Source organism: Schistocerca serialis, chromosome 9 (genome assembly GCF_023864345.2).
Source record: "Schistocerca serialis cubense isolate TAMUIC-IGC-003099 chromosome 9, iqSchSeri2.2, whole genome shotgun sequence".
NCBI classification, from domain to species: Eukaryota; Metazoa; Arthropoda; class Insecta; order Orthoptera; family Acrididae; genus Schistocerca; species Schistocerca serialis.
In genome coordinates, this window is record NC_064646.1 from 337,611,736 (window position 1) to 337,627,518 (window position 15,783).

Consider the following 15,783-nt stretch of genomic DNA (forward strand, 5'->3'; position numbering starts at 1 on the left):
TACTACAAACTGACTTTATATTGTCAACCTTGTGCTGCTGACAAGACACTTACTTCATGACTGACCATATGGCTTTAACTTTATCCTATGACTTAGTTATTCTATCTGTACACCACATTCTCTTTGCCTTCCCAATAACATTTTTAAGCACCTTACTGTTTGTAATGGCTGTTGTAGCTTCATCGTGACTACTTCTAACATTTGATGTAATTCCCACTTTCTTCTACATGATATCTTTATCCCACTACTCAGCCACCCAGGATGCCTTTTGCTGCTAGTAACCTGTTTAGAACGTTCTAATAGAAAGCAACTTTCAAAGAGCATGAGAAATGTGTTAAGGAAAGCATGATATTTGTCATCTATGCTTTTGGCACTATAAACATCTTGCCATTCTTGTTCCTTAATGAGGTTTAAAAAACTCTCTACTGCTGTTGGATTAGCTTTTCTACATAGTTTGTAATTATATATAACAGCTGTTTGAATACAAAAACCTTTTAGTGTTAAAATTTGTGCATCATGGTCTGAAAGGCCATTCACCATTTTATTAACTGATAGCCCATCCATTAATGGAGAATGAAAAAATATTGTCTATGGCTGTGCTACTGTTCCCCTGAACCTGGTTGGAAAAAACACAGAATTTAGCAGATCATCCAACATCCTTTTTCTTGCACAATCACATACAAAATTAATATTGAAGTCACCACATTTAACTAATTTTTGGCACTTCCTATAAACAACAATTATTAGAAGCTTAGATTCACTGAATTCAACTGCCCCTGCACAACATTCAAATACCTGTTGAGTGCAGTGCTGTGATATGTCTACGGACTCAAATGGAATACTAGTTTTTACATAAATGGCAACTCCCCCACTCCACAAAGGACTCCTTAAAAACAGCCAGCTAATCTGTATCCTGGTAAAGGAAGCCTCTGAATTGCCAAATTATTTAAGTGGTGCTCCAACATACCAATAATTTCACAGAGTCAACACCTATAGGCAGTTCACTAACTTTATCTCTAATACCTCTTATATTTTGATGAAATATGCTAATTCCTTTACTACTTGGATATCTGGCCTCCTTTGAAGGTGATTCCTTTGTTAGAGGGATTCCTTTGTTAGAGGGATTCCTTTGTTAGAGAGACTTTCTTTAAGCAACGATACTTATCAGCTGATTTCAATCTAAAAAAGGTGCAGCTCTAACACCAACTGCTACAGGAATTTTCCCACGAGTGATCCCACCACTGCCCACTACACTATCACCTATAAGCTTTGCAAGCCTCCCTTCCCATATCTATTGAGGTGCAAGCCATGCCTAGTGAAACCTGATATATTGATAGACTCAACTGGCACCACTGCAGTGTGAGCCATACACTCCACCATCAGTGCCTTCTCCAGCCCTATGTTAACACACCTGACAGCAGCATTAAGATGAGGCTGATCATGACATAAACAGTTTCATGAAGTGCACATTAGTGCCACCAGTTTGAGTAGCTATCTTTACCAGACCACCACCTACATTGTACTCCCTGTCCCTAACAAGACTATTTTCTGCACCACCTACAATCACTACCTGATCTTCTTTCGTGAAACTCCTACATAACCCCTATGTTGTCAGTTATCTGAGCCAACCCTGTACTAGGCTTCGCAATGCTGGTGACCTGGTACCCATTCCCCAATACTTCCTGTAACTGCTGGCCCACACCTTTGCCATACGAAATACCTTGCAGCAGAACGTTCTTCTTTCAGTCAGAATTTGCAACTGACTTAGGCTCCCTATCTGCTGAGGACTGCTGCATGTTTCCTACACGTACAGCTACACCCTCAGCTAGAAGCATTGGTGTAAATTCAAGTGAGTTGCAAGAGTAAGATAAATTAGCAGCAAACTAGTAAATATAGGATTTTACCATTCCTAAAGGCGATGACATCTTTCAATAGTATAACTGTCTCTATACAGAGGCCAGTATCATACTACAGTGGTTTGAGAAGCATGGAGCCAGGTTTTTACCCACAAGCCGCTGGTTCCTAGTTCACAGGAATTATGTAAACTGTGAGTAGGCACATACCTCAAAGAACCCTACCAAGAACTTGTTGAATCTATTGCAAATAGAATTGCTGCTGTACCAAAGGTGGTTGTAATGTTTCGGCTTGTCAGTGTACATTGTTAAACAGGCATTTACCATTCATTCAGACCACTAGGAGGTATACTGGTTGTTTAGTATTGCAATTCATTATTTGAAAAAGATATTTGTAACTAACTTTCCATCAAAAATTAAGTGAATGCTAGGTTAAGGTTAACAGGAATACAGTGTTGCAGATCTCATGAGGACTGAATTTTGATACTGATTCTTCCTTTCTTGCACAGTGCTTAAATCATTTGTCATTTTACACTTTCCTCGTATTTCATGCAACAAAGTCAACATACCCATAGCAAGTCCTGCACAGTTGTAATCATTGCTTGTTCTAATGTACGTTTAATGCTGCTAACAGTCCAAGTATAGTGAGGTGCAAAACTTAAGGACGAAAGTAATTTTTGCATGAAGTGTCACTGCCAAGCAACATAGCTCAATGAAACTTGGCTGTACATAGAAAGAACTGCTACAGTGTAGTATAGAAGGCAACTGGGGGGAAAAAAACCACTCCTCACGCTGGCCACTAGATTGCATGTGGGAATGGAGTGAAATGTCACAATCACGGCTGACCGGATAGTGTACCGTGTTCAAAGATTTGGAGGTTAGTATGACTGTGCAACATTTTGCCTTCACGCACTGTAAATGTAGACTATCGAAACAATCCTATTTGACAAAGTTCCTAGGTGTACTGCGTGTTCTCACCTCTCACTATACAAGGGTACACCCAGCACTATCAAACATGCTTTTGTGGTCCAAGTGTTATGGTGTGGGGAGGCACAATGTTGCAAAGGATGTACTGACCTCCAAATCTTGTAACATGGTACACTCATCAGTCAAAGTTATTTTGACACTGTACTTCTTTCCCATGTGTGTCTTTTCAGGGGTGCATTCTGTACTGACTTCACTTTTTTGGATGACAAGTGTGAACACATACAACAGTGCAGATGGAGGAGCTTTCGGAACATGAGCATATTTGGTGAATGGACTGGCCCACACGTTCCCGTGACTTAATGCCATCGAGCAGTGTGGTATGTGTTGGAGAGTCATACTGCAGCACGTCCACACGCACCACCGACTATCCAGTAGTTGTCAACCACGTTGATGGAAGAATGGAACATACTACCGCTAGAACTTACCAGCTTTCTGGCCAGCATGGGAGCACATTGCAAACTGTGCACCGTCAACCACGATGATCACACTCCCTATCAAAAGCCATGTTCCACCTTTTTTAATGTGAAGGGGACTAGCATTAATCACAGTGGGCCCAGTGTAATTATTATCTTTGAATAAAAGTTTCATCTCTTTCTGTACTGTAACGCAGCATTCTTCCTACGTGTAGTCCAAGTTTCTATAAGCTACACTACTTGGCTGTGATACATCACGCAAAAGTTACTTTTCTCACCAAAACAACAAAATCCTATTTACCTGATGCACCTAATACCAATACTCATCACCACCATCTTGAGAATGTTACAAACTAAAGTGGAAAACTGGGCACTGCCTGATTCCGTCAGTATGGTTTTTCAAGTTATCTTTGCACTTCTCTGTATCACAGGCAAAACAATTTTCAAATATGGTGTTTATGAATCTATATATATCTTGAATTCCCATTTTGACACATGAATATAGGAAAAAATCATTTTATATTTATTTTAGACAGTGCTTATTCAACTTTCAAGCAGTCCAAATAACTTGTTCTCTGCCTCTGTTGGCAGTCATGGTCTGTAAAAGATGTTCATTTACGTAAAAAAACAAGGAATTACTTCAATTCCAGTGTATACATGGAACCTTAAAACTCAAAATTGTATTCACAGAAAGGTTACATAAATGGTAAGAAATGCCCTCTTTTGCAAAGCTCAAAGTTTTAAAAGAACCAATTAAGCATACATAATACTTGCAACAAGTTACAGTTTTAAATGTTAGCGTTAATAACTGCTACAACAACATGTACATGTTTATGAGAGAGACTATGCTACAGCTTAAACTATAATCCTTACATTATTTGCTCCTGAAAGTTTCCAGATTGCATAAAAAAGGCAACCACAACCTGCAAAAGCGTATAATGTTCCTCTACCCAGAGCTCTGATGGCTAGTGAGACACCTGTCTCCTCGAGTCCTTTATCAAAATTGGCAGGATCTTTCCTTTTGACCAAAGCAAGAGTAGAACCAAAGCCTATAAGTGCTGATATACTGCCCACAGTGGCAAGAAATGCAGCAGCTGGAACAATGTATAAAACAAGCCATTGAAATGGGCACACACACACACACACACACACACACACACACACACACACACAGGGCATTAAAAATAGTATTCCATATTTTGCGAGATGGTAGTATGGGCCAAAAGAAAAAAAAAAAAAAAGTTCAGTAAACATGGGCTCTATAATGCATACACTAAGACCTATGAGCTCTTGTTCAGCTTTGCTACTGTGAAACATCTCTTCTATTGCAAGCTCTCTGCTATTACAAATGACCTACAGAATGCAATAAACAAATGAGAATACATTATTATGTGACTGTGAAACAGCAGAACTTCTAATGTAATCTGATTGCTATTACATATGACTTGCACTTGTTAGTCATCGCTAAAGGAGGTGCTCATCATGGTGTCCATTGATAGTAAGGTATACTTCTGTCTGATGTCTTAGGGAATCATCCACTCCCTGAAAAACTCCAGATCAGTCACAGATGCATTGCCAGGCATTGCTAACACATTCCTGTAGTGTTTGTACACCATTAACGGGATTATTATACATCCAAGATTTCAAGTGTCCCCGAAACAAAAAAATTAAAGGGAATAAGATTGGGGAACAAGTTGGCCAACACACTGGATATTCCTGAGCAATCCATTGCATATTAAATTCTGTGTGAGGTACACCCATACATTTAGGAGGAAACTGGGCTGGTGCACCAGTGTGCACGAACCTTATCCCCAACAGCTGTTAAAGTGGTACAGTCTCTAGCAGAACAGGCAAATTATTTGACAGGAACTGAAAACACCTTGCACCAATCAACCTATTTGGTAGTACCTAAGGTCCTATTAGTCAATCATCAACAATTCCTGTCAATATATTAATTGAAAATTGGAGATGATGTCTTGTTTCTTCAACATCTTTGCAACAGCAATTGGCAGAACTGCATTCTGGCAGACTGATCTTGGGGTCAAAGAGCTTGGAGGGATGTGCCCCTATTTGCTTCCTGTATTCTGTAGGTCATCTGAAATAGCAAAGAGATTGCAGCAGAAGAGATGTGTTTCACTGTAGCGGAAATGAACAAGTGCTCATGCACTTGACTGCAAGTGGAGTTTCAATGGTAGATGGGCATCCCGTACAGTGTGGACGGGGATCAGGAAGGACTCAAGTGCTACACCCCTAACCAAGTTTGAGGTGAAGTCTTTCACTGAAACTGAGCCAGTGGAAATAACTTTACTTGTTTTAGGGAAACTTGTTCTGTCCAATGTCAAGAGGCGGCACACACAAAGCCGTAGCACTCTATTAATTGTTGGCAGTTCAAATGTAAGGTGAACGATACTATTCCTTAGGGAAATGGCAGAAAGGGATAGGGAAGGACACCAGGTGCACACAGAGTCTGTGTGTGTGTGTGTGTGTGTGTGTGTGTGTGTGTGTGTGTGTGTGTGTGTGTGTGTGTGTGTACGTGCGGGCGCATGCACACGCCTGCCTTGGGGTCTCGTTCAACATGTGGAAGAGGTTATTCCAGCAGCCACTGAGGGAACAGGGTGCAAGCAACTGCAGATTGTGGTGCACATTTGAACAAATATCTGGGCTTCAAGGTCATTCTTGGATTATTCCAGCAACTGGTAGAGAAAGTTGAGAAGACCAGCCTTGTGCACCAACTTTCAAAAAAACTCACAATTTGCAGCATTGTCTCCAAAATTGATCATGACCTCTTGATTCTGAGTTGAGTGGGACTGAACCAGATATTTTGGAAGTTCTGTAACAAGTTAGGCTGCAACTGCCTGGACTTGCGCCTAGGGTTGGAAACTGTAGGGTGCCCCAAAATGGGACAGGTGTGCCCCACACATCAGAGGCTGCTGCTCCTCAGCTAGCTGCTGGCTGTGTTTGTGATGCACACAGGGACTTTTAGATTAAGAAACTCTCCATACAATCCAGATGACGACAGCATATTATCTTGGACAGAGAGCTGTTGTCAGATGTAGAAGTAACTTTGGGTGTGCCACAAGAAAGTGTGTTGGCACCTTTGCTGTTCATGTTGTATATTAATGACCTTGTGGACAATATTAATAGTAACCTCAGACTTTTTGCAGATGATGCAGTTATTTAAATGAAGTACTGTCTGAAAGGAGATGCATGAATATTCAGTCAGATCTTGGAAAGATTTCAAAGTGGTTCAAAGATTGGCAGCTTAGTTTAAATGTTCAGAAATGTAAAATTGTGCACTTCAAAAACCGAAAAAACATAGTACAGTATGAATATTATATCACTGAGTCACAGTTGGGTTTGGCCAACTCATACAAATATCTGGATGTAACACTTTGTAATACTATGAAATGGAATGATGACATAGGCTCTGTTGTGGGTAAAGCACACAGTAGAATTTGGTTTATATGTAGAATACTGAGGAAGTGCAATCAGTCTAGTACGGAGATTGCTTACCAATCAGTCATCCTGCCTATTCCAGAATACTGCTCAAGTGCATGGACCCACACCAAAGAAGACTAACAGGGGATATTGAAGATATACGGATAAGGGCGGTACGAATTCTCACAGGTTTGTTTGATCTGTGGGAGAGTATTACAATGATGCTGAGGAGTGAACTGGCAGACTCTTGAAGACAGACATAAACTATCCTGAGAAAGTCTACTAACAAAGCTCCAAGAACCAGCTTTAAATGATGACTATAGGAAATATGTATCACTCACATAGGGATTTTGAGGATAAGTTTAGAATAACTACAGTATGTGCAGAGGCATTCAAACAATCATTCTTCCTGTGCTCCACATGTGACCGAATGGTAAGAAACCCTAATAACTGGTACAGTAGGATGAAACCTCTGCCACGCACTTTGCGGTGGTTTTGCAGAGTATGCATGTAGATGTGTATATTTTAGTATATTTTATCTTGTCTTGATCCATACTTCCACCTCTCAAATATGGAATACATTTCTTAAACACCCTGAATGTACATAAAAATAAAACCAGCCAATATTCTTCTCAAGCAGTAATATAGCAGGTCTCGCCAGCTGTCTGCATGGCAGTATCTTCTGTAAATATTTCAATACATGAACATATACTGATCCATTTTCATTGAAGGTAAAAACTTAAAGGTTATTATGTCATCATGTTGTTCCACAGTTTCTTCTACCGGTTTAACCCACATAAGGGGATCTTCTTCAGGATATTCTGGTATTCATGGTTAGCTAACAACATAGAAGATTTTGTTTTCTATATTGATAATGCTAATATTTGTAAAATACATCAAAGGGAAATCCAGTCAAGGAAACGAATATTATGAGACAGAACCGTTGGCCAGTACTTGTCTAGTACAGGATGGGAAACGTGTAGTACTGCCGACACACACATACAAAAGTGAGGCATTTCCTAGCTTTCACGACAGATAGTTAATTCCTCAGAGAGGAGACAGAGACAGAGTGGGGAAGTTTATAAGGAACTGCAGATCCCCCATACTCTAGGATGAGAGGGCCCCACCTGTAGTTAGGTTGAGGGTAGGCAAAGATGAAGAGAGAGGTGGCACATAGAGTAGGTCAGGGATTGTTCGTTAGTAAGGCTTGATGATCCAAGTACAATGTGTCCACAACCAAGGTGGGACTGAATTTAATATTTGTAAATCCATTCTCGTCCTTGAAACTTTGGCATATAAATTTGTAATTTTTTTAACCACCTGTATATACACTAATGTGTATAGACTTGGATTCAAGCAGAACTGGGACTGAAAGATTAAGTTCTTTGAAACTAAAACTGAGAAATAAACACAAAATGATAATCAAAATAAAGGCAGGGTGTTTGGCAGTGCACATATGTGAAATGAAAATCATCTGTTGCTAGGTAAAATTCAATACTGTATTACTTTACCTCATGCATTCCAACACGCTCGAGTCCACCTTACCGTGTTGTTCTAAAGATGTTCTAGGCAGTGCTGTTCAAGCCAGTCCTATCTTCAGTGGCAGTCATCTTGAGGTCATAAAATTTGTTAGGAAGGTTGTGTCGCAGTGTTGACAGAATACTGTCACGCCAAGGAATTATAGGACACAGTGTTGACCAGTTACTGTCCCAAAAGCACAGGTCTTATAACACCCGAACCGTGTGACATGTTTTGTCAACCTATGGAAAGACTCCAGTAACAACATATGAACACAGCATTATGTCAATTGCATGTAGATGTCACCACTGCCAAAAAGCACAAAATCTCAGTGCAAGGGTGCTACAAATAGCTGCCTACTAGCAGCAACCGTCAGAGAAAACTTTGGCGACAGAGCAGCACACCTGTGTCTCAGGTCACACAGCCTCCTCCAGCCTGCCATGCTCCTCGGGCCCAAAGTTAAATTCCATTGTGCTGCCCACGGAATCCTAAGAAGACTTCACCCAGCCACCACCAGCACTGTTACCGTGCAGTTCTTCTGACCAGCAAGAATGCTGCACGTTATAGCTGATGGCGCTACTCATCGCCTCGTCAGTGTGCTGCCTCCCATCAGCAGGCATAACCTTCAGGGGTGACCGGCACCATTGCACCGACATGAAGATGTTGCAGACTGACACCGAGCTAGGCCCACCAGACGAAAACATACACCTCCGTCTGCTCATGCTTGATGCATAATAAAGAGTTTTCCTGAACCCCATCTACTTGATGTGTTCACTTCCACCTCTGATGGATTCCTGCAGTCCCCGTGGCTCTGTCAATTGCACATTCAGTATGTGGGAGAGCAGCTACGACATTCTGACAACCAAGAGAATGGTTTTCAACCCCTCTCCAGTGTTTATATCACTACAGCCTACATTTGGTGGCAGAAGGGGGATTTGAGGAGATACTACTAATATCTTCAATGTCATCATGAGTAAGCAGCAGCAGGTGTGTATTTTAACTGCTAGTGAGTTCCTTGTTTTGCTGGGGAGGTATATACAAGCATAAATAGTAGATGAGTGTAGGTGTAGTTTGGTAAATAGTAGACAGGTAAGTTATAAATTTAGGAGTGCTCCAGGGATCTACGCTAGTAATGGGTGGGTTGATGCCCACGGAGTACCAAAGTCATGTGTGGAGCCTTTCTCTTCTTTTCCAGTTTCTGCACCACACTCCTCCTGCTTCTATCTATGATTATTTTCTCTAGTTCAGTAAGTGAAAGCTGTGATTCGGCATAGACTAGTCTCAACATGAATTGATTGCAATAATGTCCTATAGTAAGATTTTTTTTGTATTTTAGTCATGCAAAATCTGTCCCAAAACTGCAAAGTATGGTGCTGAGATATCACACAGACATAAGATTGTTATTGGACATAATGTCATCACTATTCCGCTCCTGGCCCCTCAAAGCTCAGCTGACATGATATCAAAAAGTCTGCTTGAGACAACTGCTGAATCAGTGTAGGGGATTACGGGTGAAAGATCAGAACTGTCATTAGGGTAGTACTCAGCAAGTTTCAAGGAAAAAATCTGATGAGGAGAAAATGCTAATAGAAGTTGAAATAAGGTAGCACATATTGAAGTTGGTAGAGCATCTGTGGATAATAACATATGTCAGTGATATAACACAGCTTATGGAGAACAATATGCTGAATGGTTCTCTCTGGGAAGATGGGCGAAGTTTTATGGTTTGAGCAATGGTTATCCAAGTGTTATGATCAGCAATGCAGATATAGTGACTATCATGAATTCTTCTCGTCAACCATTAAGTCCTCCTGGCCAAATTCTTGTCCTTGCAATTTAAATAGCAGATCTTATGATGTAATTATGAGACACACTCGGTTGATAGGATAATGTATAATGTGGGAAATTTGACGAACATATTGATGATGAGTGATATGTTGATGAAGACAGGTACAGATTTGTTGCGGGGCTGGATAATTAGCTTTATTGCAACATAAATACTCAACCGTAGCTCCTACGACTCCATTAAATAGCACCTTCAACAACAGAATAAAACAGACATAAAAACAAAAAGAAAACATAAGTCAGTGACTGCCCCAAAGATGATCATTAAAAATAGTTATCACTTGCATACAGCATTACATGTCACATAACACACACTTCACCACTCTCCCATTGGTGTCAACAATACTTTCTGTGGAATCAGATGTGTTGTCTGGACCAGATAACAATGGGGCAAGCATAGGCTGCTGATGGCACATAAGTAGTTACCTACATTGTCCGTAGCAGCTGAACTGTAACAGGAAATGGACTGGCCTGAGTGCTTGTCAACTTCATGGTGTATGAAAATGAGCCTGTACCAAGGTAGGGTGTGTAGAAAACAGGTTTAAGCCTTCAACTTTGAATGGCTTGGCTTCCCCCATCAAAAACAAACGGGTAATATGTCTGCTGATCTCTTGGAGCAACAGTGCGTAGTTACCGGATTTGTGTATGCAGTTTTTGTACAAAATCTGACAGATCAATGCAATCATGTGGCACGTTGGCACAGAAATTGCCAGGCAGTCTTATCAGCTGGCCATAAACAAGTGCTGCAGTTGAGGCTTTCAGGTCTTCTTTCAGTGATGCCCAATGGGCAATGTCTCTGTCCACTGCCATGAGTCATGACATCAAAGCGACACTTACAGCTGGTGGTGCAGGCGTTCAACTAAACCATTCGCTGCCCAGTGGTAAACTACAGTTCTAATCTGCTTTGTACCCATAGGACAGAGGGTGCTTTGAACAGATACAACTTAAATTGTCTTCCCTGGTTTGTTGTAACTCGTGGAGACACACCAAAACAGGTAATCCATCCCCAGAAGAACACAGTCAAGTGCTGGCAGTAATATTGGCAATCGGGAACACCTCAGGCCAGCATGTAAAACAAATTATCGCTGTAAGGAAGTAGGTGCATCCTCCTGATGTTCTCGAGGTCTAGGTGGATATGTTCAAATCTATGATTTTAAGGAAGAAATATGACAAGAGGTAATCTAATGTGCCAGCTAACTCTATTCCATTGGTAAGCCACACATTGTTGAACATATTGCTTGCAATCTTTGTCCACGTGTGGCCAGACAAATGCTCACTTCACCATTACAGTAGTAGCTCATACTCCAGGGTGTAACATGTTATGTGAAGGTGATTGCCTATTGGCAAAAGTCAATAGTCACAAATGGTCGTGGTTCGTGAGTGGTGACATCACAATACAGCACCACAGTTTATGGTTGTAGGCCTGATGGTTGCGCTAACAAACCTCGTAGCTCGCTATCTGATTGATGTACTGCAGCGAGAGCTTCAATATCAACTGCATCAGTGATTGTTTCAGTCCAAGAGAGAGTATCAACTGGCATGTTCAATTCCCCATTTGCAATGGCTGTCTTTAGCCCGGTAAATGCCAATCTGGCCTCATTATTCCACTGAAGTTTGTCCTTTGGCTTCAGTGAGCCAAGCAAAAATTTATTCAGTGCTGCAGCTAGGATGGCATGATCGTGAACAAACCGTTGGCAAAAACTGGTTAAACCAACAAATCATTGTAATTCTTTAACTATCATAGGCTGGGAAAATTAAGTATAGCTCCTACTTTCTCTTGTGGTGGCTGTACGCATTGTGTGTTGACAGTACAGCCTAGTAACTATACTTCCGATGCACTTCAATAGGTTGGTGAGCAGGCCATGTGCACACAGACAAGTGAAGATCTGTCACAAGTGTGACACGTGTTCCACCTCAGAGTTTGACATGACCAGGACTTCACTGATTTACACTTAGCAAAGGTCTACATCACGTGTGACTTCATCCACGAACCACTGAAATGTTTGGGCAGCATTGCAAAGTCCAAAAGACATTCAGGTAAATTCAAATAGTCTGAATGGTGTGCAGACATTGGTCTTGGCAGTATCATCCAGTGCCACAGGTATCTGGTAGAATGCACGAACTATGTCCAACATAGAAAAGATGAGCTTACTGTGGACACTGAACGTAAAATCTTTGATATTCAGCACTAGATATCAATCTGGAAGTGTTGTGGCATTGAGGTGTCTATAATTGTCACAGGGATGTCTTCCATTATTATTTTTTGGGAGCATGTGTTATGGAGATGACCAACTACTCCAGCATTTGCCTGGAGCTATTTAGGGAAATCACGGAAAACCTAAATCAAGATGGCCGGATGTGGGATTGAACCGTCGTCCTCCCGAATGCGAGTCCAGTGTGAGCACATTCAACAACAGAATAAAACACACATAAACACAAAGAGGAAACATAATTCAGTGACTTCACCAAAGATAACCACTAAAAAGTTACCACTTGCGCGTAGCATTTCACGGCACATAACCCTGCACTTCTGATTTTACAAAAATGTTTCACAGATATGAATAGTATATAATTATGTAATGTTCTGTAGTTTTAGAAAGGTCAAACAGGTATGAATTAGTGATTGTGTAACCATACAAAACCTCCCAGGATCCCAAAACCCTGTCCCTACAAGATGGTTAAAACTGTTGCAGGATGGACGAATGAATTTCAGACTGTCAAGTGTTCTACAGACTCGTTTTGTCTAGACTCAGTGGGATAGCATAGAAAGTGTTGCATGAAATAATGAGTGGACTAGGTGAACAGGTGGGCAAAACTAGCAATTGGAGTTGAAGTGTATAAATGTACCACCTGTCCTAGTGTCTGATCAAAGCACGTGTAAATAGTTTCTGGAGTCAACCACTGATTAGAACTATACAAACTATAGAGACCTGTCATTCCTAAAAGTGTCTAAGTGTCTGTCTTAACTAGGTTTCATTGGATATGTACCACTGCTACATTCGGGAACAGAGTGTCTCAGAAAGGGAGAGGTATGTTATGGTGTATGCAGAACACTGCAGTGCCAAGTAATTTGAGGATATAGGGATCCATTTGCCATCCCGAAGGCACGAAGCTGACGACGCAACCAGACTGGAAACTTCTCTACACATCAACCTCTGCCAAGATTCTGGTAATGATGTGTCGACCCAGCATTATGTCAATTACACATGCAGGTCAATACTGGTAGACAGCAAACAATGTCAGTGTGATGGTGTACAAATAGCTGCCTAGCAGCAGTGAGGGCTCTGTGAAGAATTCAGCACCAGACTGCAACAGACTTGTGCATCAGGTCAGACAGTCTCCTCCAGCCAGCCACAGGCCACCTTCCTTGGGGTTCAAAGTTCAACACCATTGGGCTGTCTCTTGAATCCGGTGAAGCCTTTGCCTGTCTGTGCTAAGGACAGTCACTCGGGCCTACAAAAATGATGCACAAGCTGCACTGGCTACCGAAGCTGTGAGTGCTACACAGCAACTTATCACACGATGCCTCCCAACAGTGTGCATGGCCTCCAGGAATGACTGCTGCCACTGCACTGAAGCAAAGACATAATGGAATCAACACCATGCTGCACTCACTGGGCAAAGGTGCGCACCTTGCTCTTTTTCCTGCACTCCACCAATCTTAGTGCGCCTGGAACTACTATCCCTCTTTTTACAGGCCCCCTCCATTGGCTGCCGATACTACTGTGGATCAAAGACTTTACAATAGTTATTTAGGACCCTCAAAGGGCCCTTGCAGCGTCTCACATGACAACCTTTGCCATATCCATCACCACTTTAAAGTGGCTCTATGCAAAGGCTTGCTATCTAATTAAACACAGTAAGAAGGAATGTTGAAAGCACTGTGTTTCTTTCATGGGAACCTATGTCTCTTCATGTCAGATGTTGGCTGAGCTACTCAGTCAACCTGGGCCATGAAAGATCACCAACTCTTCCAGGTCGCCTCCTTCGTGGTGTGCTTTGCACCAATGCATCGGTTCTTGCTGAACACCTCCCAACCACTGTGCAATAATTTTGGTGTCCTCTTCTTATCCATCTACCTTTTGAATGCATAAAAGATAAGTTGAAGACTCCACTATCTTTTACCCACATAACTCTGCGTTCGCTAACCTCCCACTGATTGGGAACTGCTTTGGGCTCCAGATTGATCACAATAGGTCCAGGCTCTTATTAGCTTCATGATCCATGATCCATCATCTGAATGTCACTCACAGACTCCTTATACTCAGAGTCTTTGCCTGTACTGGGTTAATCAAGCAGTATCATATAGCGCAGTGTAGTTTAAAAAAGGCCTGTTGTATTACTATTCCAGATGTTCTATGGTGAATTGTCCCTACTGGAAACCACACTCCTAGGGGTACAAAAAGGCACCATGACTCAAATAAGATTGCTGTTACTTACGTGAACAACTTTCTACATTAATAATCATTTTAGTAAAAGCAACTACGTGTGCATGAGACCCATTCACTCTAGGAGCCAAAGTGCACTACTGAAGTACATGGAGTACACATGTTTACTTTCATCTTCATTACTGTGTGTGTGTGTGTGTGTGTGTGTGTGTGTGTGTAGATCTTATGGATGCTCTACGGCGAGTTTATCAACACCTTTACATATATTAAAAGAAACCAATGTGGATAAAGCATCTAAACTGTCTGTTGCTCAGTGGGAAGGAAACCTATAAAATTATAGTCATTCACTCGAAGTGCAGTGTTATGTGCAGTGTAATGCTGTGTGTGAGTGATTGCCATTTGTGATTATTATCTCTGGTGCAATCTCTGACTTATGTTTCCTCATTTGTTCTATTGTTCAATTTTCTAGTAAAGAAGTTGTATGAGTTACGGCGTGTTTTTATGTTGCAATTAAATAAATACAACTAGTCCCGCAACATTAGTGACCCGACGTGATGTCCGACGGTCACTAACGTGAAATTTGACGATCACTAACGCTCCGTATCATGCTGCATCGCATTAAATACGAACATCTGTGTCAGCCATGTTGCGCATCTTCTGTGTTCCATTTTGTCGTAACTCATGATGGCAGACCCACCACCAACTGCAGAAGGATCTATTGGCACAGTAATTAATCGTGTGACAGTAAAACCGCCACAGTTTTGGCAAAAGAGTCCCATGCTGTGGTTTTCTCAAGTAGAAAGTCAATTTGTGCTAGTGCACATTACCGCACAGGAAACGAAGTACAGTTATGTAGCTGCTGCACTCAATGAAGATATGGCCGCAGAAGTACAAGATATTCTGGCATCACCACCGAGTACTGATCGTTACACAACCATCAAGAACGCTCTGATTAACTGGCTCTTGCAGTCCACTTTCATCCTGGCTTTTTGCCTGGGAGGGGAGCCTACAACAGGTGGTGGCTCAGTCTTGGGGCGAGATGACTGCCCTGATCTGACACCAAGCTCTTGCCGCCTCTAAAGAAGACAAGTGAGGTGTCAGATATAATGACTTCAACATCGGCGAGCTGTGTACTTCTCATCTCCATCAGTGGGCTATTCTTTGTCTTTGACTTTAAGTTTTTTGTCTGAGGTGGCTTCAGAGGCCCAAGCATGGAGGTGGAAGTGACAGTGTTGGACGGTGGACAATGCTTTGTCTTTGAAGGGGCAGAAAGTTCAACGACGTCAGCAACCACGGCCTTCTCTGAAGTTCTGAGGGGAGAGACAGGCTTCAAAGAAACTG

The 15,783-nt window shown here is 41.7% G+C and overlaps 1 protein-coding gene across 6 annotated transcripts in view; it reads right to left on the bottom strand.

The window, feature by feature from the left end:
* Positions 1–15,783, bottom strand: part of LOC126418844 (transmembrane protein 242) — a 69,559-nt gene that overhangs the window by 41,062 nt on the left and 12,714 nt on the right. For all 6 annotated transcript variants that reach the window (XM_050085831.1, XM_050085828.1, XM_050085830.1 and 3 more), the window contains exon 2: positions 4,127–4,347. In XM_050085831.1, the coding sequence (XP_049941788.1) occupies positions 4,127–4,347 (221 nt within the window). The remainder of the gene's footprint in view (positions 1–4,126; positions 4,348–15,783) is intronic.